We start from the raw sequence: 23,764 nt of genomic DNA, 5'->3' as shown, positions 1-23,764 counted from the left end.
ATGGAAGAATTTAAACCATTCGCAGACTCAGTGAGAGAACTGATGTGGAAGACGACCAACAAACAAACACTCATAAAATCGTTCTTCTCTGCCGAGTAGTGATTCGTGACGGTGACAGTGAAATTATTGATGTACCGAAGTGATCAAAGTACACGTACATGTACATAATTAAAACAAAAGTTCAACATCCTTCGTGAAGTTTTGTTTAGATTCAAACAAGTGTAAATGACGAAAGAAAGTGACTGAGTGACGTAAACAAAAGAGAAGGTTTTTTTTTCGAAAATGACGTATTCCTGGACCGCGGGAATGGGGGTGGTACGATATATGGATAACAGGTACGCAATCAGTAACTCAGTCTCCCCTATAATCTCGGTTCAGCCGTCTCTTGTTGACGACGGTTGCTGGTGTCCACGTGCCGTCTTGTCTTGCATCTGAACCTTCTGGCCTGCTTGGAGTGGAGGAAGGTCTCGGGCTGAACGATCGTGGTAGTTCTTTTGCATTTGTTGGCGGATTTGAAGATTCCTGCGCACGTTCCTGCTCTTCTGTTTGTAAATCTCTTCCTAATGAATCATACATCAGTTACATCATTCACGGCATTTTTGCTTTACGCAACAGATGTAACAGATTGAAGGAACTTGAAGCTGGACACACGATCCAAAGCGCAGGATAGCCTACATACGGTAAAAGACAAACAGCACATTACATGGTGTAACATGCCCCTAGTGGGGTCCGACCAAACTACGCGCCAGCACGCACCAGCACGCGCTACCTTGAACCATAGCACTTATATACTTTATTTTTATATTTCTAGTTAGTTCATCGTCCATTCTTACATAATACAAAATTTCAAACTTCAATGATGAAAATTACGGAAGTTATGACGAGTTTAAGGATAGCTTATGCACTACTCTCAAGTCCGACGATATCCGCCATTGACTAAACAGCGCGCTACCACTTTGGAGTGGACGCTACCTTGATCCCATAGCACTTACATACTTTATTTTTATATTTCTTGTTAGATCATCGTCCATTCTTACATAATACAAAATTTCACAAATAAAGTATGTAAGTGCTATGGATCAAGGTAGCGTCCACTCCAAAGTGGTAGCGCGCTGTTTAGTCAATGGCGGATATCGTCGGACTTGAGAGTTGTGCATTTAACTCTCCTTAAAGTGTAACTAAACAGACATTTTGAAGTGTCAGCTTTACTGAATTGCTTCATGTTTTGTCCAAGTATAGACCTGTAGAAGCGATACTGGACGATTTTTCCAACGTTTACTGTGTTTTCTGATTTACCACGATTTTTTAAAAGTGTTGAACCCATTTCAGATTTACCTGCTTATCTGTTCTTGATTTGATACTTCCAAAGAACAAGTGGTACTTTGAGTTCCGGTTTTATGTTTTAACCAATCAGAATTTGGTTCCTAAATAAAATCGTCTGCTGCCTGTCCCAGCAGTGTCGGCAACAAGGACTGCTTGCCACATGTGTGATGTTACCAACAGAAATAGCCATAAATTGGGCAAGGTAGCAATGTAAATGAATTGGATCTAACTAATGTGCTTGTACTGCATCTCTGGCCTTTGAATTCACTCCAAATGTACTGGCTCAGCGTGAGAGGCAACATCCTGTCGAAGTCGTAAGCACGAGGCTGACTGGGAGATTATTATTCGAAGAGCATGCTGAAACGGATTGTAAGTACACTATTTTACATTTTCTCGACATTTCTGTTGATCTTTCCTTAACTTTAATTGTTTCCTTGATTTAAAACCCTAGGGCTTGTATTTTCAGTTGTGATACTAAGCATGTATCTTTACCACAGTAGTTGATCACTTCACACTTGAATTTTGGAATGATGAAGTGGAATTATTTCTGGATCAAATTTATTCCTTGTTCCCCCCCCTCTCGATTCCTTTTTTCGCCACATATGTATTGTCGTGTAAGGGGGTAGATGCGTGTACTGGCTGAATTTTTTACTTCGGTCAGATACAGATGATTGGAAAAAAAACGTGTCAAGGATTTCAGAATTTAATAGATCTGTTCGAAGTTTTTACGGGATGGGTCCTGTTACAATACAGACTAAATGTGCGCAAGATTAACTTTTGATTAAACATACACACACAAATGAATCTCTTGATTTTGTTATACGGCGAATGTCCAGTTTCCACCACCACGTCTGTGGTATGTTTTTATACTGTTTGATTGAATAGACTGACGTGCATTCTCTCGCAAATGTGCGCGCGTGTGTGTTTGTCTGTGCCTCAGACTTATTAATCAAAGATGATGTTGCACATTGCAGATCTATGCGACAGGAGCAAGTGGACAGCTACATTTGTCTGAGCGAAGATCCAACGGTAACTAAGCTCTTTTAGCCGAAGACAGCGAGCCTGGGTGCATGCAAGCTTCTATCATGTTCGTGTGAGTGCTGCAGGGCTATTAGACGACTTTTCATTATTCTTGATTTGGAGATCCATGCAGGGTATTAGAAAGTGCAGAATATACACGTTTGAACAAATACGATGTGTGTTTGCTCTGAAAAAAAGAAAAAACGCAACAAACAAACATTTGTTTAAAGTATCACAAATATTTATTACCTGTATCTGCATGTTTTGATAATGATGAAGGGTAAATTACTTTGACGTGTGCTTTTTTTTAACCACACTGATAACGAATGATAGAAACACAGACACACTTAATAACATATCCACAAAAATTGTAACAATAAATGTAAGCTGAACAATGCCTGCAACACATTTCAGGCCTCAGAAGGAAGTAATTATGAGATTCAGACAGAGAGAGAAAGCCCAACACGAAACCAGTTGTGACATTTTTTTATTTCATTATGTAATATTAAAAACACGACAACAACGTATTTCCTGTACTTAGTTTCGTGCAATTATGGATTGCAAAGTATGTCTAATTGAGTGGCATAAAGAGGCACAGTTGCATGAAAAACCAACTCGGATCTTGACTAGGATCAGGATTTTACATGGACACAACCTAGAATTTAACATCCTGGGGGGAGGGGGGTACTGCGCCTTTCACATCAAGATGTAAAGATCTATTTTAAATAATACTTATTAGAAAGGAACAAAATCAAACAAACTACAACAATCGTTCTGAGGGGAGAGAATTACCTCTTCCGAAGAAATTACCTCCCTTGCTTTTCTTGTCGTGACTTATGTAGAGTAAAGTGAATAGAAAGTGAATCAGTCAGTAACAAAAAAAAACACAACATTTCTTAAGATCAATTAGGAGTCTTGAAGTATTTGTCAATGTTAATATTGTATGCATAACAAACAATATATTACGGATTGATAATTAAAGAAAATCGTCTCTTCTACAGGGTTGACCCCCCTAAAAAGGACACCCACAACCATGCAAATTACTTCTGCATCTGTTGAACCAATTATTTTATATGTGGTATGGTATTCATTAACTTCAGTTTATGTTCTGCCTTTCCAGTAAGTGGCAATTTTGTAAATTGAATGGTCTGACTTTTGTGCAATTTTAATTTTTTTCTCCAAATTCGGGGGTCGACTAAACAGAACGAGTTTTGACATTGAGCGGTAGCCATTTTTACCTAATTTAAACCCTTCAGGCTTTTACCTTTTTGATTATTTTGAATGTCTGAGTATGTAAAAACATCCCCTTCAACACCCAGGCTATCGATGACCTGAAGAAAGCATGCAGTTACAGCTAGGTTCAGGGCAATCCTCAGACACGAAAGCGTTGGTGATGCAAAAGTTAGATAATTTAACCTACAAATTTGCCACTTTGTGAACTGCACATGCATAAAATCAAGTTTAAGTATGCTGAATATGAAGTTATCCAGTCCATTGGTGTAGAAGTTATAGCATTTCTGTCAGTTAACAGTATTTAAAATCTCTAAAGTAAAATCTGACATATTCGAAAGTTTTGCATAAACACCCAGACAATTTTTACGATATTCTCCTAAGCTTCTCCACTTCTCAGCCCTGTCTTGGAAATGAATTCGAATAAGGCAGTCAAAATAACTTAGTTTGGAGCACCCATCAATCAGAATAAGCATTAACTTTTGACACAGGAAATATCTTCTACCGAAAGCTCTCCTGGTTTTATTCTACATTTTTCCTGCATAATGGTAACAAATTTAATGATAAATCTAAACAACGAAGTGACTGTGGTAAGATGAACAAAGTTAAAAAACAGAGGATTACTGTAAATGGTTTACGAATCGAAATCTAAACAAGTTTTTATGATAAGTAAAATGATAAAAAAATCAAATAAAAAAAAAGCTAACGTCCTCGCATTTGTCCAGAATTATTCCATGTTTAACATGGGAACAAAGGGATAATTGGTCTAAAGAATTTTTAAAAAGGAGGGTTAGGGTAACCCTCTTTGGACTATCTGTATGCAATGCCCGCTATAGGTGAAAGACTTTTGTGGAAGCCATGGAAGAATGCATCGCTGTTGTGCTGGTTCAGCTTGAGGTCCTGTCCTAGCGAATATCCTGCACACACAAAAACACGACTTTTTAAGCCACTTATGTTGCATTAAATTACATATTCCTACTCCGAATCACATGTAGCATTGACACAATCGGAGATGCTAGGTTCTGTACAGGCTAACCGTCTAAGGGAAGCAACCCCAACCACAAAAGTGTAAACGTAGTCATGGTAATGCCCATACACCCGGGGAGTTACCTCCCCTCGTGCATGCCACGTCACCACTGCTACTGAACACGTGGTTCCTATCATTCGACCTTACAGCTTTCGAGGGAGCAGGTTGTTGTATTTTTTGGGCTCCCCTGTGGCTGCGCTGTTGGTGTTGTTTTGACACCCACCGGCCACGTTACCGTCTATCTTGCCTCCTGCTTCGTAGTTGGTGAGCTCTTTCCATTTTGGTCATTATTTTGACAGGAAATTTGTTGTAGTTGCTGATTTTCGTCCGTGTTTGGACCTGTGATATTTCAGTGACTACTGTTGGCCGCCATTTTTGTTGTCAGCATGAGTTGACAGATTTTTGTGGCTAGGCCATGTATTTTGGAGGTAAACGTAATTTTACCTTCTTACTTGCTTTCTGCTTTGTTTAGCTGGTAAGCTTGTTCCTTCTTGTCTTTAGTTTGACAGGAATTTACCTATAGTTGCTGACTTTTTTGTCCGTTTGGACTCCTAAATGCGTTTCAGTAACTTATCTTGTGGCCGCCACGTTCGGTTGCTCAGCTTTCCTGACAGCTTATTTATGTGGCTAGGCCTATGTTATGGTGAGGTTCTCCTTACTTTACCTGCGTTTTTGCCTTCTGCTTTGTTAGTTGGTAAGCCATTTCATATTTCGTCATTTCTTTGACAGGAATTTTTGTTATTGCTTAATTTTCGTCCGTTTTGGACTTCTAAATTTTGTCCAGTAACTTATCGCTTGGCCGCCATTTTGTGTATCAGCGTCGCTGACAGTGGTTTACTTGGCTAGGCTTTAGCAGGTATCTACCAGTCCGTAGGACTTGTCGTGGTTTCGGATTTAACATGTTTTTATGTTTTGTTCGTTACTCTTTCTGCCTCGAACAAACACTTTGTGGGGCAGTCATATACTGTTGTACGTCCTGTTTCTTCTCCTCGCCTTCTCTGCCGTTAGCAGATCAGGTGTTGCAGGTGTCTGCGTTATCTTTGTGAAGAAATTGTCGCGTGCCAAGCCTGCGTCTTCCGTTGGTCCCGCTGTCTGTGGGCGACGTCACCTTGTGGGCTTCTTTGACGCTTCCGGCCGAGACGTTGTCTAGGGCGGATGTTTTGCTTCTTCGTCTTCTACCGCTGTGGTTGGCGATTCAAGTAAGTCGAGCTGGTCCACAGGCCCTCGTGAGGCCGTCGGACAGTCCCTGCTGGGACACAGCTCTTTTCGGCGGGTTCACGACCCGCAAACCCCTGTTCAGTCGCACCCTGGCTTCACTGAAGACCATTGTGTGGCTGAGCAATGGCGGCAGTTGGTTCCGGCTACTTCTCCGACGTACGCACCCGCTGGGGTCGTTTCCGGAGTTGTCTAGCCGTTTCCGACTGCTGAGCTTCCGGCACTCGCCGGAAGCATAGGTCCCCCGATGTACGCACCCGCTGTGGTCGTTTCCGGGGTTGACCAGGTCCCCCGATGTGCGCACCCGCTGTGGTCGTTTCCGGGGTTGACCGGACGTTGCCCCCCGGGCATTCGTCCTCTGTTCAGTCGCACCCTGGCTTCCCCGAAGACCATTGTGTGGCGGAGCAGTGGCGGTAGCCGTTTCCGGCGCTGCGCTTCCGGCACTCGCTGGAAGCATAGGTCCTCTGACGTACGCACCCGCTGTGGTCGTTTCCGGGGTTGACCGGACGTTGCCCCCCGGGCATTCGTCCTCTGTTCAGTCACACCCTGGCTTCCTCGAAGACCATTGTGTGGCGGAGCAATGGCGGTAGCCGTTTCTGGCGCTGCGCTTCCGGCACTCGCTGGAAGCATAGGTCCTCTGACGTACGCACCCGCTGTGGTCGTTTCCGGGGTTGACCGGACGTTGCCTTTAGGGCATTCGGGCTTCCGGCCTCCGTCCTCGCATTCGGCGCTTCCGCTTTTCGCGGTCTCGTCTGGTGCTTTCCGGCTCCGCCCGGATTTACTGCTCCTTTCGCTTCCACTTCCTTCAGGATGTCGGTAGCTGAGGAGCAACGCCAGCCCTTCGGGCAGGTGTTGTCTTAGCCCTGGCCGATGTAGTCAGCGTTTCAACCTTCGGTTGTCGCGTCGACTGCCGTTCAGGTGCCGGCGGCTGCAGACTTGCCGTCTTCTCTCTCTTAGCCTGGTCAAGGCATGAGTTAGGACGACGTCGGGGGGGGACGGATTTCCGGTTTTCCGGTTATGCCGTTTCACCGGCCTTCCACCAGTACGTGGACTTCGGTTTTTTCGCTGGTTGTGTCGGACATTCAGTCTGTCGTCAGCGATTCCACACGTGCTGGTTATCGGGAAAAAGGCTTAACGCTGTCCTCTTAGCTGCGGCAGAGGTCACGTCGAAGTTTTTTCCCGGACGGGGCTTCGGCCTCCTACACTTCCTGTCTGGAAGCATAGGTTCTCCATCACAAGCGCACGTTGTGGCTTGTCTGGGGTTGATCGAGGACTGGCCTACGGGCGTTCGGGTTCCGGCCCCAGTCCTCTTCTGTTCTGTCTCACTCTTGTTCCGTCGTGGGCATTTGTGTTTCACAGGGCGGCAGCCGTTGTCGGCGTGGCGTTTCCGGTTTTACTGGAAGCATAAGTCCTCCATTTCAAGTACACTTTGCGGTTTTGACTGGAGTTGACCGAGGACTGGCCTACGGGCGTTTGGGCTTCCGGCCTCAGTCTACTCTATGCAACTTTCGCTTCCGTTTTTTGCGGTTTTGTCTGCTGCATTTCCGGCTCTGTTCGGATACACTTCTCCTCTTCCTGACACTCCTTCGGAGGTCGGGGGGTGAGGAACAGCGGCTGGCCTACGGGCATTTAGGCTTTCAGCCTCAGCCGGGGCAGTCTTCACTTTACCTGTTGGGTGTTGAGTTTACTGCCTATTCAGTTCGGGTGGCCCTGGACGTTTCCCCTATTCACGACCGTCATTAGGGGGATGAGTCAGGTCTTTTTCCGGTTGGATGGTTTTCCGGTTTCCGGTCATCTCATTCATCAGTTTACCACCAGCAACTGTGACTTCGGTTACGTTCGTAGCTGAGCTATTCTGGTTTTCAGTCTTTGGTCAGCAATCGAACACGCTCTGGATTTCCGTCGAAGCTCGGAGCTTCGGCTCAGGATTTCCCGTTGGGTGCATCGACATTGGTGGCTTCCTTGTTGGTTGACTTTGTTGTCGATGTCGGACTTCCGTTCCGTGAAGATAGGATGTTTTCCTACTTCCGGTTCCTTAGTCACCTTTTGTAGGTACCACGGTTTGCAGGTTTTGGCTAGGCCATCTCCTCCCGATAGTGGTATCTCTAGTGTTTTGGTTCTGCCGCTGTTTCTACTATGGTTCAGTTCCGGAACATGCTCAGCCTTGACTGGCCTCGGCTACACGGGCTTCACCTTCTGTTCCTTCTTGCTTATTCAGCCTTTGGAACTTGCCTCCTTTCTCTACTCTGTTGGCCAGCCCTTGCTAGGGTGAGCATGGAGCAGATGAGGCTGCCCTTCCTTCACTACGCTCGTACGGCGGGTGTCGGAGGGACTCGTTTCTTTCGCATTCTCAGTTCCCTGAACAGTCAAAGAGAGTCGCTTAAACTTTGCCTGCAGTAGAGATTCAGTCGAGTAGAGATCAGCAGGTCTCTGACTGCTTTACAAGGGTTGAAGGAAGGTAAGGCTAGCATACTCAGAAACATGCTTAGCAGAAGCATGCTCATTCCTCTGGTTAAGCTAAGCTGGCAGCCTATAGGCAGCCTTGGCTGGGCAACAGCCATTCCACGTTGCGGCGATGGTGGTTGTTGCCTTCCCGTTTCTTGTGGCTTCGGACTTCGTCTTTTCTTTCCTTTGTTCTCTCTTTTTAAGAGATTGGATAGGACGATTTTCGTTTGGGTGGGGTTCTCTGGATTCAGGTTACCCCTGTTTGGCCACAAACGTTTGGACTTTGGTCCTTGTTGTCTTTCATCGAGTCGGACTCTGTCTTTCTCTAGTGATCAGACGCGTTCTGGTGTTTCGTCCAAACTTAAGGTACGCTTGAGTTGGCCTCGGAGGTAACATTCAGATTTTCCTGAGGGGGCATTGTCTTGGACAATGGATGTTTGAGGAGTAGTTCTTTGTGGCTTTCCTCCTCTCTCTCAGGTTTTGGCTACTCTTCTCCTTTGGGCAGAGGTTTAGCTAAGGTTTGGTTCCTGTGACTTCAGTCTTGGGCCTTTCCTCTCTTTAGTATGAGGCGAGTCCGGATGACGTCCGTTGGGTCGGGTTTCCTTACAGTCGCCCGGCTACAAAAGGCAACTTTGTCTAGGGCGGTTGTCCGTTTTTCTCCGCGTTGGACTCTGTCTTCAGACAGGGACAGACGCGCTCTGGGTTTCTGGCCAAACTCAGGTAGGCTCTTGATTTGGCTAGGAAGTTAACTGCCTGTTTTTTCCCTGAGAACTCTGGTTTCGGGAGTCTTATGGCTGGCTGGCTTCACGGTTTACGTTTACCAGTCTTGGTTTTCTGCTTTAGGTTTTTGATTCACTCTCGATTACCTTCAAGCAGACTGTTTTGGGAACATTCTGGCTTTTAGCCATTTTGTTTATGGTTGCCAGTCACATCGGTTTTTGACCACCGTGGGTCCTCACTTCCGGTAGCTTACGCACAGTCGTAAGTGGCTGCTGTCGGGTGCTACCTCTCTCCCTGCGTTCGCAGGGACTGGTAGGGGATGACTGGCGACCTTCTATTGTGAGTTTTCTCTTCGAGGTGGACTCTGGTACGTAGTGCTTGGATGTCTCTCTCTCGCTCTTTCGTGGGGATTGGTCACTCTTATTTTGAGCTGACTTCTTTCTCACAAGCCTTTTGGGCTTTACTACATCCCAAGGTTTGCAGACTTTGGCATGGTTGTCTTAAGGTCACCGCGGGGGTTCGTCCTTCTCAGTTGAGGGGACAACCTTACGCACGGATCTTCTCAGGACATTAGCATTTCCTTCCAATAAAAGGGGGGGGGGGAAGCTTGTCTTTCCCTTGGCTCGCCAGGGTTATTAATCCAAGGCTTGGGTCTATTCCTGTGCTGTTTTTTACGGCTAGGAGATTGGAAGAAGTGCTGAGCACAGCTTTCTGGATCTCTGAGGTTGTCTCTTACGCTTTTGCCTGAGATACTTCTCGGCTGTCAATCAGGACTTTCCTCGGTTCCCTCACTGCCTGTTGGCAGTGGGCCAGCCCTGCCAAGGGCTTTTTGAGTGGGTTAGATTTTCTTTCCCACTGGGACCGCCCTGATTCTTTGGCAGCGGTCCAGGTTTTCGGCAAGGTTTTTTGAGTGAGTTGGATTTTTCTTTCCCACCGCCTTGTTGTTGCAATCTGCTACATGTGATTCGGAGTAGGAATATGTAATTTAATCGAAAATTTTATTGTAAATTTTCATTTAATAAATATACCTACCCGAATCACATAGTATATTCCCTCCCGCCAACCCCGCTTTTGATTTGGAGAATTTATTCTTTAGGTCGAATGATAGGAACCACGTGTTCAGTAGCAGTGGTGACGTGGCATGCACGAGGGGAGGTAACTCCCCGGGTGTATGGGCATTACCATGACTACGTTTACACTTTTGTGGTTGGGGTTGCTTCCCTTAGACGGTTAGCCTGTACAGAACCTAGCATCTCCGATTGTGTCAATGCTACATGTGATTCGGGTAGGTATATTTATTAAATGAAAATTTACAATAAAATTTTCGATTTCGTGACATAGCTTTGTTAAAACCGTGTGCCTGATAATAATGACAGATTTTGTTGATATACATTTTTTTTAAAACACCCCATATAATATTGTTTGACAATCTCTTTCAACATAGTTTACGAATCACCAATGTTTATACAAACGCAAATAACCCACAGGTCAATAAATTACTTTCCAGAGAGAGAGAGAGAGAGAGAGAGAGAGAGAGAGAGAGAGAGAGAGAGAGATTAAAACTAGAAAATGTGTGCTATATAAAACAAGGATAATCACTGTCAAATCTTTGCTTGTACCTGCATGGTGTTTACTGCGCTATATACACAACCTGTTTTATTTCATTTATTTTATTTTATTTATTTTTTTTTGGGGGGGGGGGGGAGGGGATGTTTTGTGATGAGGGTTTTTTCAAAGCTTTTACTGCTTTAGTCATTGAATCCACCCGACTTCGATTTATTGTTCAGTGATGGGTAATTGTGTGACCAACTATGTAAGCTAGCGATTGTTCTGGCTTCATGCAACGACATTGCATTAATTTTATGACAATACCAACAACCATGCAAAACAAATATCCCCCCTCATACTAAGGGGGGATAATCAATAAAAACACAAGGCTTTTGATCAGTCAAGTTCATTTTTATTAGACTGATAAAATATAGGTAAAAGTTTGGCATGATATGGGCACGGATTGGCGGAAGATAAGCATGGCAACCTGTTTTATTTCATTTATTTAATTTGTGTTTTTTTTGTTTTTTTGGGGGGGGATGTTTTGTGATGAGGGTTTTTTCAAAGCCTTTAATGCTTTAGTCATTGAATCCACCCGACTTCGATTTATTGTTCAGTGATGGGTAATTGTGTGACCAACTATGTAAGTTAGTGATTGTTCTGGCTTCATACAATGACATTGCATTAATTTTACAAGTGTATGTGTGTGTGTTTCAGGCAAAAGCTGATATTACAGTCCTAGTTGTATGCAGTACCTCTGCTTCTTCGTTCAGGAATCAAAGTATACAATCTAAACCGATTATTTTGTTCAATAATGTTCAGCTTACCATCCCGAAGAAGGCAGTAACGTGCCGAGATATTGATTATAGATATTAACGTACCTAACCTGGTTACTGGTGTGTTTTCTTTTTATTTCAATAATGTAAATGTGTGACAACTTGCAGGGTACTTGATGTTCAGAGCAATTTTTCTGGCAAAAGACCTTTTATGGATCAAAGAAAACTTTTGTCATGGTGCACAAGTCAATCAATTTGGTTGATAAATAATTTGTGCTGCATTTTCCCTGGTTCCAAAACGTAGTATGTATTACCACATGTCCTTACCTGTCATGGGCATCACATGATTCTCTGCAAGCAGTCTTTTGTGGAAATACGTCATTTAACACTTGCACTTATAGTAGGTGGCTGTGGAACGGTAGACATGCAACGACAACGAACAACAAAAGACAAAGTGTGGAGTACACTCATTTTTCTTAACATACGCTAAGTTTCTTTGAGAATGCTCCAAGTAAAAATCAGGTGTTCCTAGGCCTGATATCACAATTAAACAGCTTCTTCTCAGAATCAGGAGGGAAAAAACTGTTATATGGCGAGATGTTGTGACAAGAATAGACAGCAGCAGCAGCAACAACAACATTGCTAAATCGTCGCTTTAACAAAATTTCATGTTTAGCACGGCTACTGATCCGACCAAAGCCACACTTCATGCACGATGGGCACATTGTTATGGCCAGCTTGTTAACGTGCGCATTGTGTATGTTTTACACAGAATTAAATGTGTTTGTCATCTATCCTAGTCGTTTGATTTAGAATACAGCAAACTTATTACAATGACGATTTTCTTCGGTTTTTGATGAAGGATTGGCATCAAGACTTTTCCTATTTTCCAACTCTGCCACCATACACTGGCCGTTCAGGTCTGCATGTCGACCACATGGTGTGTGATCAGATTTTTCGGACATGTTCACAATGCTTACATGACCACCAAATGGAAAATCAGTTGGTATTTGTTATGTTTTTGTGTTAGCACAATCTTCATACAAGTAAACAGAAACAGTTTTGTTGCAAACAGAGCCTTCATAAGAAAAAATGCTTCTAAGTCAAAATACATACCCCCTTTTTCGTATTGCGTAAAATATACCCATAAATTCTGGACATCATATTTTTATTTTTTTTCACAACAATGAAACCAAACTTTGGCATATGTTTTAGCAATATATTCACAATAAAACCTATGAGTTTAAAGGCTGCATCTTGTTTTGTTTATTTTTGAAATTATTTTTGCAAACCCATGCAAATGGCCAGTTTCTGGGGAGAGACTGGGGAGATAATGGCCAGTATAGAAAGAGTTAATAAGTAAACTAATGTCAGAAGTAGGTATTTACCTTGTTTGCCTTCGCGTTCTTGATAGCTCGCTGCAGCATTTGTATCACTTCCCTTGACATTCAAAACGCCAAAGTATTTCTGAAAGGAAAATAAAGATATTGACCGAAACATCACACAAGTGGTATATCATGCTAGGTTTTGTTTACAGTGCCTGTTCTACGACCACATCTGATTGTAATTTAAATAAAGAAAAACTGTATCCATTTATTACTTCTCTATTTGTGTGTGTTTGTGTGTGTGCAGGGGCGGATCACATCATTTTTAAGGGGGAGTTTCCAAATTTCTTTTAGGGACAATTTGACGATGCGAAGCGTTTAGTTGAAGACGCAAAGCGTTTAACCTCCTTGGGGGGCGGGGGGGGGGGGGGTCCGACAAATGTTGATAAAAACAAGGAAAATGGATCAATCTGAGCCAAGAAACATCCCCTAATACACCTTCCAAAAAAGTAAATATATTAAGAAGAAAAATTTGAATCACAACAAGGACAATTGATCGATCTGGCGCAACCTGAGCAAACTAATTAGCCAACTTCTTTCCAAAATCGTCACTTAGAATACAAAGGCCGGCTCCTAAGTGGTCCGGAAACCCCGGAACCCTCCTCCGGATCCGCCCAGTGTGTGTGTGTGTGTGTGTGTGTGACCGATGACCTTCTCTAAATTCTAATCGTTGCGTTTGCATGGTAATAAAGTTTTAATACTGAATATGCCCATGAAAAAATATCATTTCTTGTTCATGTCATTGTGTGTGTGTGGCCAGGACCGTGACTTCTGCTTGCCTCGACGTCTTCAGAAAAGACACAAAATGCCAGCAGGCGTATGTTCTTGGAGCACTCAGTATGCCGTCATCTGCAAACAAATAAATACAAATTATTCAATTGTGTAAATAAAGAACAATCATTTTAATATTACAACAAAAAATTCATATAACTGTAGTCTTCACCAGAGACACCCACTACACTATCTTTAAATAAAACTGCAGTAAAAAATTGAAATACTATAAAACTTACCCCCACTCAGATCTATTTGGGATTATTTAAGTTTCAACCATGATGCCGGTTTGGACAGATCTGCTAGTTTGCCGCTGAAACTGAAATCAAAGGCGATCTTCAGAACTACTTCTAATCTTGTATTTGTGATTAATATAAAATACTGATCTTCCCAATAGAAGCTGATGTGTATACACATGACCAGGACAAGGCATTTTGTTACAGGGCATTTACGCAGACGTCGCAGTTCAAAATATCGTTTTAGATCTGATTTTGTGCAGCAGCCTGTGTGATTCAGAATCGTCTGCCCTTTTTCGGTTTAACATTTTATGGACGATTCCTATGAGACTGCTCAATCATAACTGATGACAAATTCAGAAACAGATGATGGTTTCAAGTAGGCTACAGTAATGATTCGTTAAAAATGTCAAGCCACTCGTCGATCATTCACACTCAAAGAACCCAAGCCAAATCTGCTCTAGTTCCGAGCAGCTTTTTCCAACTGAGACCCCAATTGTTACGCATCTGCCGCGAAAAGATAGACCACAAACAAGCGGCACTGTACCATGCTTTCGTTTATGTTGCTAAACAGATTAAATGTGCATTGTAAATGTGCTTACAGCAAAGAAATGCATCCTTACTTACCACAAAAATACTGGTACCACATTCATCGCACTTGTGTCTTCTTACCAAAACCTATCGATATGTTTGTTTACGATATATTGGTAATTACTAACCGTTAACTATTTTTCAAAAATCTGAAATGACTTTTAAGAATCAAAGAAAGATTCGCTAAAACGGTTGACTTCAGAAAATAAGCAATATTTTTCTGAACCATGAAATAAAAATCGAAAACTCCGTTTGATCTTTTATTTTGGTAGATTGATGACAACAGCCGGAACTGAAAGTACCAGAACCAAAAATTAAGGGCATTAATCAGGTAAACTAAGAAGATTGTCGTTCCTGGCGCGCACTTCACATGTCCGTCAAACAGTGTCCGAGTGAGAGAAATTTTTTTTTTTTTCGCAGTTCGACAGTATATGAGGCCCTTCTTCATATCAAAGTGTAAAGGTTGCTGAACGATGTTTTTCCTTTTTGCTTGTTTAGTTACACTTTAAACTCGTCATAACTTCCGTAATTTTCATCATTGAAGTTTGAAATTTTGTATTATGTAAGAATGGACGATGAACTAACTAGAAATATAAAAATAAAGTATATAAGTGCTATGGTTCAAGGTAGCGCGTGCTGGTGCGTGCTGGCGCGTAGTTTAGTCGGGCCGCCCTAGTGTTGTACTGCCTATCCAGTGAAGGCAGGCAGCATGGAACAATTTCCCATGGGCAGCTGAAGAACCCACGTTCATTATTCCCAACTCAGATATAGTAGATGGACGTTATTTGCCATGTTATTAACAATATGTGTGTGTGTGTGTGTGTGTGTGTGTGTGTGTGCAGGGTACACGCAGTGGAGCGAGTGGGGCGCGTGCAGCGTGACATGTGGAGTAGGGCGGCGGCAACGCAACAGGAACTGTGAAGATGTCGGCAGGTGTCAATCCGGCAACATAGAGGAGGACATTTGTATGATGGGAAAGTGTAAAGTCATTAACTAAAATGTACAGCTTGTTCATATTATGAAATCCTGATTTGTCAACAACAACAAAAATGGAGCATGCAGCCAAACGTAAAATTATCAATAGACCATTTTGACAATTTGACCGTACCAGTAAGCTGTATTTACAACTTGGATGCACCAGACAATTCTGACATCTTGACTGCACCAGCAGACCGTTTTGACAACTTGGCAGTATATTGTACCAGCTGACTATTTTAACAACTTGACTGTACCAGCTGACTATTTTGACAACTTGACTGAAACCAGATGACTATTTTGACAACTTGACTGATACTAGTCGACTATTTTAACAACTTGACTGATACCAGATGAATATTTTGACAACTTGGCTGATACCAGATGACTATTTTGACAACTTGACCGATACCAGATGACTATTTTGACAACTTGACTGATACCAGATGAATATTTTGACAACTTGACCGATACCAGATGACTATTTTGACAATTTGACTGATACCAGTAGACTATTTTGACAACTTGGCTGATACCAGTAGACTATTTTGACAACTTGACTGTACCAGAAGATTATTTTGACAACTTGACTGTACCAGAAGACTATTTTGACAACTTCATTGTACCAGTAGACTATTTTGACAACTTGGCTGATACCAGTAGACAATTTTGACAACTTAATTGACAGCGGATACCAATAGACAGACTATTTTGACTTGACCATACCAGTACTATTTTGACAACTTGACTGTACCAGAAGACTATTATAACAATTTGACTACAGGTACCAGAAGACTATTTTGAAAAGTTGACTGTACCAGTAGAATATTAATTTTTGACAAATTGACTGTACCAGAAGACTATTTTGACAACTTTGACTGTGATAAACTATTTTGACAACTTGACTGTACCAGAAGTTCATTTTGACAACTTTGACTGTGATAAACTATTTTGACAACTTGACTGTACCAGAAGTTCATTTTAACAACTTTGACTGTGATAGCCTATTTTGACAACTTAATTGACTGTACCAGAAGACTTTTTGGACAACTTTGACTGTGATAGCCTATTTTGACAACTTGGCTGTACCAGAAGACTATTTTGACAACTTTGAATGTGATCAACTATTTTGACAACTTGACTGTAGCAGAAGACTATTTTGACAACTTTGACTGTGGTAGACTATTTTAACAATTTGACTGTAGCAGAAGACTATTTTGACAACTTGACTGTACCAGTAGACTATTTTGACAACTAGACTGTACCAGTAGACAATTTTGACAACTTTGACTGTGATAGACTATTTTGACAACTTTGACTGCACCAGTAGACTATTTTGACAACTTGACCTTACACATATATATATATAGATACGTTGACAGTAGAATTCTAGCGAATGCAAGTCTGTGTTTGGGTTTGTGCGCTAATCCATTATGATTTCATTTGAGTGTTGTTTTTTAGAAACTGTTATTCAAAATAAAAGTCATTCATTTCTGAGAGACAAGCGCTGGTCTTTGAGTTTGGTAACACCCCAAGAAAGTGCTCAACCCTTTAGGTCAGAGCCAGTTGTATAGATACACATCAAAACCTTTACTATCTCTTGAAGACAGGATGTGGCTGCCCATGCAGCAGGAAAAACAACAACACAACAACCAACCAACCTAAACAGAACTGTTGTATGCTTTAAATATCAGAAAGCTGAACACAGAAACAGCAACCTAACTCTCCATGCTGGTTGACTCCCAAGTATAGCAGTCCAAGTGTACAAATGCTGTTCGGCTGTGTGTATGGCTGCAGCCAGGGTCAATTCTCAAGTGTACACGCATCCATGTCAAACAACACATCACAAAGGAATCGAGGTACTGCTGCATAAACTTTAATACTCGGGACATCCAGATTCAACCTTCGTCAGACGAACATTCGTCGGTGGTGGGGATTTCCTCTCTATTTTTAACTTTGTGCCTCAATGCGCATGCGCTTGGTTTTTGGCGCTCAGCACTGCTTGCCGAAGATCGGGATCTGCGTGGTGAAAAAGGCATGTTTGACGAACCTCAATCAGCAATCTTCGTGAGTACTTTTAGTCCTTTTCATAATGTTAAAAATATGTTTTATGTGCGCAGTGTTAAAGTTTAATATCTTTACGACGCTTCTGTGGACTGTGCATCTGTAAACTGTTCATTTTGGAGGCGTAGTGCATGAACACGGATACCCACACAAAACTCAGAACTTGAGTCGACGGGCGACATATCCTGCCAATTATCTCCCTTGATCTCTCTTGCACAAGACACTTGTTTCCACTGGACATATTTGTTTTAGAGTTGGGAGATTTTACAGGAATGAATCTAAAAATCGAAAAAAAAATTCAGTGTTGCTTGTGTACCCAGCATATTCAGATGTCTGGAATATTCCGATAAAAAAGACTCGTCATATATAACACAACTCGTCATCACTGTTTCGAAAAACAGACGAACGCACGAAGAACTTCGCGTAGATCTGGACCGAAATTAGAAGGTGGTGACCGTGACGGGATGTGACGTCACCACTTCAACAAACTCGCGAAGATCGGAACTCACGAACTTTTGACGAAGGCAAATCTGGATGTCTCTACTATCATTCTCTTTTGGTTTTGTACTTTTGAGGTGGTTTTTTTACAGTAAAGTATAGCATTTTGCATAAACCTTTCAAGCATAAAACTGTCATGCATCATTCCATTCACTCTTACTCTTCCATGCTTAACTGCATTCACAAGATCACACATCATAATAAAAAATAAATAACAAAGTGTTCTCAGCTGCAAGCAATATCAGGCAAGGAGTTACAAAATTAAGAAAATGGACAGGGTTTTATTTAAACAATTTTATCACAGCATGAAGTGACCCTCATCAATTAAAGAAAAAAAGGACATGAACATTTAAAAATAGCAGAGTATCACAACTTTAAAGAAAAAAACTCTGGGCAAATTTGGCAATGACCAAGCAGAAATGGTGACCGTTGACTTTAAATGCAAAATAGAATTTGGGCTGGGACTTAATAAATCTGAATAAGAAGAAAAGTCAATTCAAAACACACCTATCATCCAGTCAGAAGTGAAAACTCAAAGAAACGTATCACAATTCACTTAAAAAGCCTAAAGAAGAGTAGATCTCTGCATTTCATGGTTTAAAAAAAAGTCTGCATTGTAAGATTTTCAAAGTTTCCCTACCATACTTTTTTATGATTACCTATCAAACACAAACCATCCTTTGTGTGTGATCTGCCCCTCACTGAAGAGAGTTACACATAGTACATGTCTAATCCACAGTAAAGTCTAGTGTAGTCTGTAAAATAACGTACAAGGAGCCCTCACCACAAACCGAGTCACTGGCATGATGAAAGCACAAACACAAATTGGAATATCACAGTTGTTTTTACTTAAGTCCTTGAACAGAAAGTACATTCAGTAATACTGTAAGGACCACAGACCATATGAAGCTGCACACTTTGTCAGCCCAGTCCCCTTTGTTGAAGTCCCAAGAGCCAGTGAACAATGCAGACAAAGAGAGAGTACAGTAGGACGACGTGTTCAGTCAGTGTTGAGGATGAGACAGACACCCTGCAGAATCCAATGACTTGTGTGCTCAGTGGTAGCAAGGTCTGCTTCAAACACAAGCCCTACACCCATAGCATTACGTCGCTGGGAGGTCACATACACCGGAGTGCGGAATGTGTTCTGAAACATACAAAACACTGTAAGACTAACAAAACAATCTTCATGTTTGTGCAGTTTATTTTGCTTCTTCTCCTGCTTTCTTCACTTCTTTCTGTGTAGATTTTAGTGTTACTTATTTCATAACATAATTTATTTTCTCTTCCAGTTCATGTTCACCAACTTTTTTCTCAACCTCAATATTGGGTAAAACGCAATTGAAAGTGTGCCACAGTATGGCACATACAACAACAGATTCCCAAAAGCTACAGAAGAATCTTACCTGAAGTTTGAGTCTGTGTGCTTCAATGGGGATGATCTTGAGGACAGGCAGTTCCCGGATGAGCTGTTTGGGTTTCTGTTTGATCAGGCAGCTATCCTGCATGTCCCAGCCAGCCCCTTCCAAGTACAGGCCGTGCACAAAGCAGCCTGGAACAATCATAACACTCTACATAATCACATTGTCATGTACCAAGCAGCCTGGAACAATCATACCACTATCAAAACACATTATCATGTACCATGTGCAGGCCCCACACAAAGCAGCCTGGAACAATCATTAACAGCTATTGTGTTTTCAGCGTAGCAATAGGGCCCGATATTTAGACGAGACAAGTATAATGCCGACGAGTCGAAGACGAGTCGCATTATACTTGTTCGAGTCTAAATATCGGACCCTATTGCTACGATGAAAACACAATAGCGTTTATATAGCTATTCTGACATTAAATTCTGTGTTAAAATCATGTTTTTGTCAGCAACAAGGACCAGAATGGTCCATGTCGTTGATTGCAGACGACGGTTCCCTTTCTGCATGAAGCCACGGAAATAACCGAACATTGAAAAACCCACGGACATTTATTACAGAGAAAACTCAAGATAACCGGATGCTTAGCATTACGTCAATATCTTAGGAATCATATGACGTTATGACGTATCATGCTTGCCTACGTAGATTGTATGTTCGAAAGTCTGACTTCTGTTGGGAATTCGCGTGGTGAAGACTGCGGTAAATCTGTAGATGATAAGAGAACAAGGATTGTCTCAGAAGAAACGACGAAATGTTTCAGACCGGTAACTTCATTTCAACATTGCACTACACAATGGACGTTCTATGTGACAGGAGAGTTTGCTGATTTTGTGTTAAACATTGGTGATTGGAGAGATCGTCTGCAAAAATCAGAGATAGGTCGCTTCAGATTGCAGTTTCTGGAAATTTGCAAGGTTTGCTGCCAGTTAAAGAACTGGATTTTACACGTAATGTATGTCATGTACAGTAAGCAACAACAAAAACACACACAAAGCAAATTGCATCGTCTGTCGACTAGCCACAGACACAAGCCTGGCGAGGTATGCGTGTACTTTATACACGTGGAAGAAACCGGAACCATGCGTCTTTGTTATTGCCGATATCGTTTGGATATCGGCAAAAATGGCCAACTTTCGTAGCGTTATGCTTTGATGATCGGAAAAGGGATGTGTGAGACCATCCAATCACAGCCCCCGAATCCCCCCACGTGTCCATCAGAATAGCTATATAACTCTATCTAAACACATTGTCATGTACCAAGCAGTCTGGAACAATCATAACACTCTATCTAAACACATTGTCATGTACCAAGCAGCCTGGAACAATCATAACACTCTAAATAAACACACTGTCATGTACCAAGCAGACTGGAACAATCATAACACTCTCTAAACACATTGTCATGTACCAAGCAGCCTGAAACAATCATAACACTATAAAAAACGCTCGCGCTGGACCCGAGTACTCTTCAGACATTCACACACACACACACACACACACACACACACACACACACACACACACACACACACACTCTCTCTCCCTCACTCCCTCCCTCTCTCTCTTTCTTTCTTACACACACACACACACACACACACACACGAGTACAGACTCATGCAAGCACACACACACACACACACACACACAAACACACACACACACACACACACACAAACAGTAACACTAACACATGTGCACAAAATGAACACACACACACACACACACACCGCGAGAGAAAAAGACTACAGGGAGGCATTGACGTCAAAGACTTTCGACCGTGACGTAATTACGTCACTATTCTTGGTTTACGGTACCATTCGGCGGCTTTGCTACGAGTATGCCATAGTCTTGGTTGGCCGAGACCTTGCACCGTTCTATGAGCCGAACCGCAGTTCTATCCCACCGCGAATTGCGCCCGCCGTTAAGAGTCGTTTTTGTGATTTATTTCGCATTTAGGTCCCAGGTAACATTATGAAGTTTTAATACGATCAATCGGACCTATTATCAAGTTAGTGTATCAACTTTTGAACGAACTGCGCCCAGTAGTTTCCCAGCAATAAGCTGTTAAGTCGAGACACACAGACAGACAGACAGACACACAATTAAAGTCTGCTGGACCCTTGTACTAGCGTACTCGGGGATAAAAACACATTATCATGTACCACGTGCAGGCCCTTCACAAAGCAGCCTGGAACAATCATAACACTATATAAACACACTGTCATGTACCATGACAAATTGTCCAGGCCAGGCACTCATGCCATAATTAATATAGTTTGAAGCATTGTTTTCTGTATCTCCTGAATTCCTACAAAACTTTGCTTTTTTACTAATGTAAATACCTTTAGCAGCAAATAAACCCAACTGATGTGACTGTCCTGTCAACAACAACTAAAACAAGACAACAAAAAGTGAAGGAGATTGTTGATTTATTGCTAACATCACAACCATATCATCAGGACTTACCCTGAGAGGTTCTTTCTGTAACATCCTCTGCTGTAGCGTATTGGGTGACGTTGGTGTAAAGGGTGGATTTGTCCAGAGGCCAGCCGTTCTTGCGACACGTGGCTTGCACCAGGGCTGTCAGATAGGACTCTGGGATGTGAAGACCCGACAGCCACATCACCGAAGGCTCGCTGTCGTTCACCTGAAACACAACACAACCATGAAAATACACTGCAAGTGAACGTTTCAAACTTACTTTTCTATCAACAGACAACTACAATCACCACGCCATTTAAAAAACTTTAAACAGCTTGCACACTGCTAACACTATTTTGGATGAGTGGAGCTTCTTGCACTGATTTATTTTCACTGATCTAAGAATGACGTTGAACATTTCATGAAAATGTAATGTCCGTCACACAACTCTGAAAAATTAAAATCCCTAGAGATCGAATAACCAAAGGGAAGTAAGTGCTCTGTACGCATACGACGTGTAATGGAGTAAGCGAGAGTTATACGGAATCTTTCTCCTGGCACCTGAGAGAATAACAAGCATTAAAATAAACAAGCGACTTTCATCCTCAAAAAAGGATGATCGCCGCAAGCTCATATGCTCATCATTCTTCATGGCACTCTAACTAACACTTACTTGCCGCGATCATCCTTTTTTGAGGATAAAAGTTGCTTGTTCATTTCAATGCTTCTTATTCTCTCAGGTGCCAGGAAAAAGGTTCCTTATAACTCTTGCTTACTCCATTACATATGTCGTAAGCATATAGAGCGCTTACTCCCCTTTGTTTATTTGATCTCTAAACAACGCTATGCCTCATTTCGTTTAAAATCCCTAGATTTGTGTTGAGAGCGAAAGCCAACTAACAATCACTAAAGTCAACATTGAAAATGAAATAATGAAAAAATACGGTGTCTCAAGACAAACAGCTAGCGTCTAAAACTAGCACATTTGTGGCCGCCGGCCATTGTAAGGAATGCAATTTATTTGTGTTACTATTGTTTTTAAAATTATAAATATTTCCCCAGGAGTGCCCCTTTAAAAGTGCATCCACGCTGGTACCATAGTTAATTCGGGCTGCGCCCCGATCACCCTCTGGATCACGTGTTAGTGACCTGCAGCTGGTTCACGGTTGGTCTGTTTGCCACACACGCAGCGAGCTTTGAAATCACTGCCTGCCCATTGGCCACTAGTGGTCAGTGCCCGCGCAGTCCCGCCAAACTCGGTAGCGTGCGTTCTTTTGGTTCCACGACTTTAGAGAGGAAAGACGTGGGTGTGCAGCTGAGCTCCAGGAACCACATGGTAGGCACAAACCGGTTTCATACTTTATTTGAAAAGGCAGGGTGTGCAATTTAGTTAGCAAGCATCCAGTGTACACGTAATTTCCTACACGCATTTTTCTACCAACAATAATGCATTTCAATAAATTAAATATTTTATAATGTTGTTTTCAGACTTTTGTGTAGACAATGATCGGCGATTTTACTGGAAGAAAGACAAGTTTATATTTCTATGTAGTGGGTATTTTTACAAGGGCCGTATAACGATGTTAAGATTTGTGAGGATACAATAATGGAGTTAAGGTCGAGACTGTGAGGTAAATGGCGTTGGAATTAACGCAAAGGGACCGCGTGGTTGGCAGAGACCACGTGTTACATAAATAAGCTATTATTTCATTTGGCTGTTGGCATAACGGGACAAAGGCCCATGAAGTTAAATTTAGAACACTGGATGCTTTCATTTTCGCTATTAATGTATATTATGGGACGTGCTAAGAATTACCAGTTTGCTGACGGTCAGTCGGCGGGATTACTGTAAATATAATTGAACGTACTAATCCTCGTCAGTTTGCCGAAGAAATCGTTGTTTTGGTTGGGGTAATAGTGGAGCCAAACTAAGTGTATTTTGCTGACTTCAGAGCACAAGGTATGTGCGAGAGATCTGTACATTACATACATGTACCAGCGCCAGTCCGGATAATGATTGAAGTTGTGGAGAAGATAAGATATTGAAGGCAGAAGAGTTTAGACTAGGAATGCCGTGAAAGTGAAG

At 42.1% G+C, this 23,764-nt stretch overlaps 2 protein-coding genes and 2 long non-coding RNA genes across 4 annotated transcripts in view; 2 read left to right on the top strand and 2 right to left on the bottom strand.

Annotated features, from left to right (window-relative positions):
* Positions 1-16,759, top strand: part of LOC138975914 (uncharacterized) — a 38,477-nt gene extending 21,718 nt beyond the window's left edge. Inside the window, exon 5 of the mRNA XM_070348679.1 lies at positions 15,130-16,759. Coding sequence (XP_070204780.1) covers positions 15,130-15,284 — 155 coding nt within the window. The 3' untranslated portion in view covers positions 15,285-16,759. The remainder of the gene's footprint in view (positions 1-15,129) is intronic.
* LOC138975911 (uncharacterized) lies at positions 1,176-11,637 on the top strand. Its single transcript, XR_011458809.1, has 3 exons — positions 1,176-1,692; positions 2,298-2,416; positions 11,246-11,637. It is a non-coding gene; the product is annotated as an uncharacterized lncRNA (long non-coding RNA).
* Positions 2,815-11,764, bottom strand: LOC138975912 (uncharacterized). Its single transcript, XR_011458810.1, has 2 exons — positions 11,632-11,764; positions 2,815-4,490 (listed from the first exon to the last, which is right to left on the bottom strand). It is a non-coding gene; the product is annotated as an uncharacterized lncRNA (long non-coding RNA).
* A 363-nt stretch (positions 16,760-17,122) lies between the features above and the next one.
* The window catches only part of LOC138975913 (dynein axonemal heavy chain 10-like), a 131,020-nt gene continuing 124,378 nt past the window's right edge, over positions 17,123-23,764 (bottom strand). The window contains exons 75-77 of the mRNA XM_070348677.1: positions 21,724-21,904; positions 19,231-19,376; positions 17,123-18,971 (exon numbers count right to left, since the gene is read on the bottom strand). Coding sequence (XP_070204778.1) covers positions 18,825-18,971; positions 19,231-19,376; positions 21,724-21,904 — 474 coding nt within the window. The 3' untranslated portion in view covers positions 17,123-18,824. The remainder of the gene's footprint in view (positions 18,972-19,230; positions 19,377-21,723; positions 21,905-23,764) is intronic.

This window comes from Littorina saxatilis, linkage group LG9 (genome assembly GCF_037325665.1).
Source record: "Littorina saxatilis isolate snail1 linkage group LG9, US_GU_Lsax_2.0, whole genome shotgun sequence".
In the NCBI taxonomy this organism is placed as follows: Eukaryota; Metazoa; Mollusca; class Gastropoda; order Littorinimorpha; family Littorinidae; genus Littorina; species Littorina saxatilis.
The sequence above is the reverse complement of the archived record's forward strand: the minus strand, read 5'-3'. Positions and strand labels throughout refer to the sequence as shown.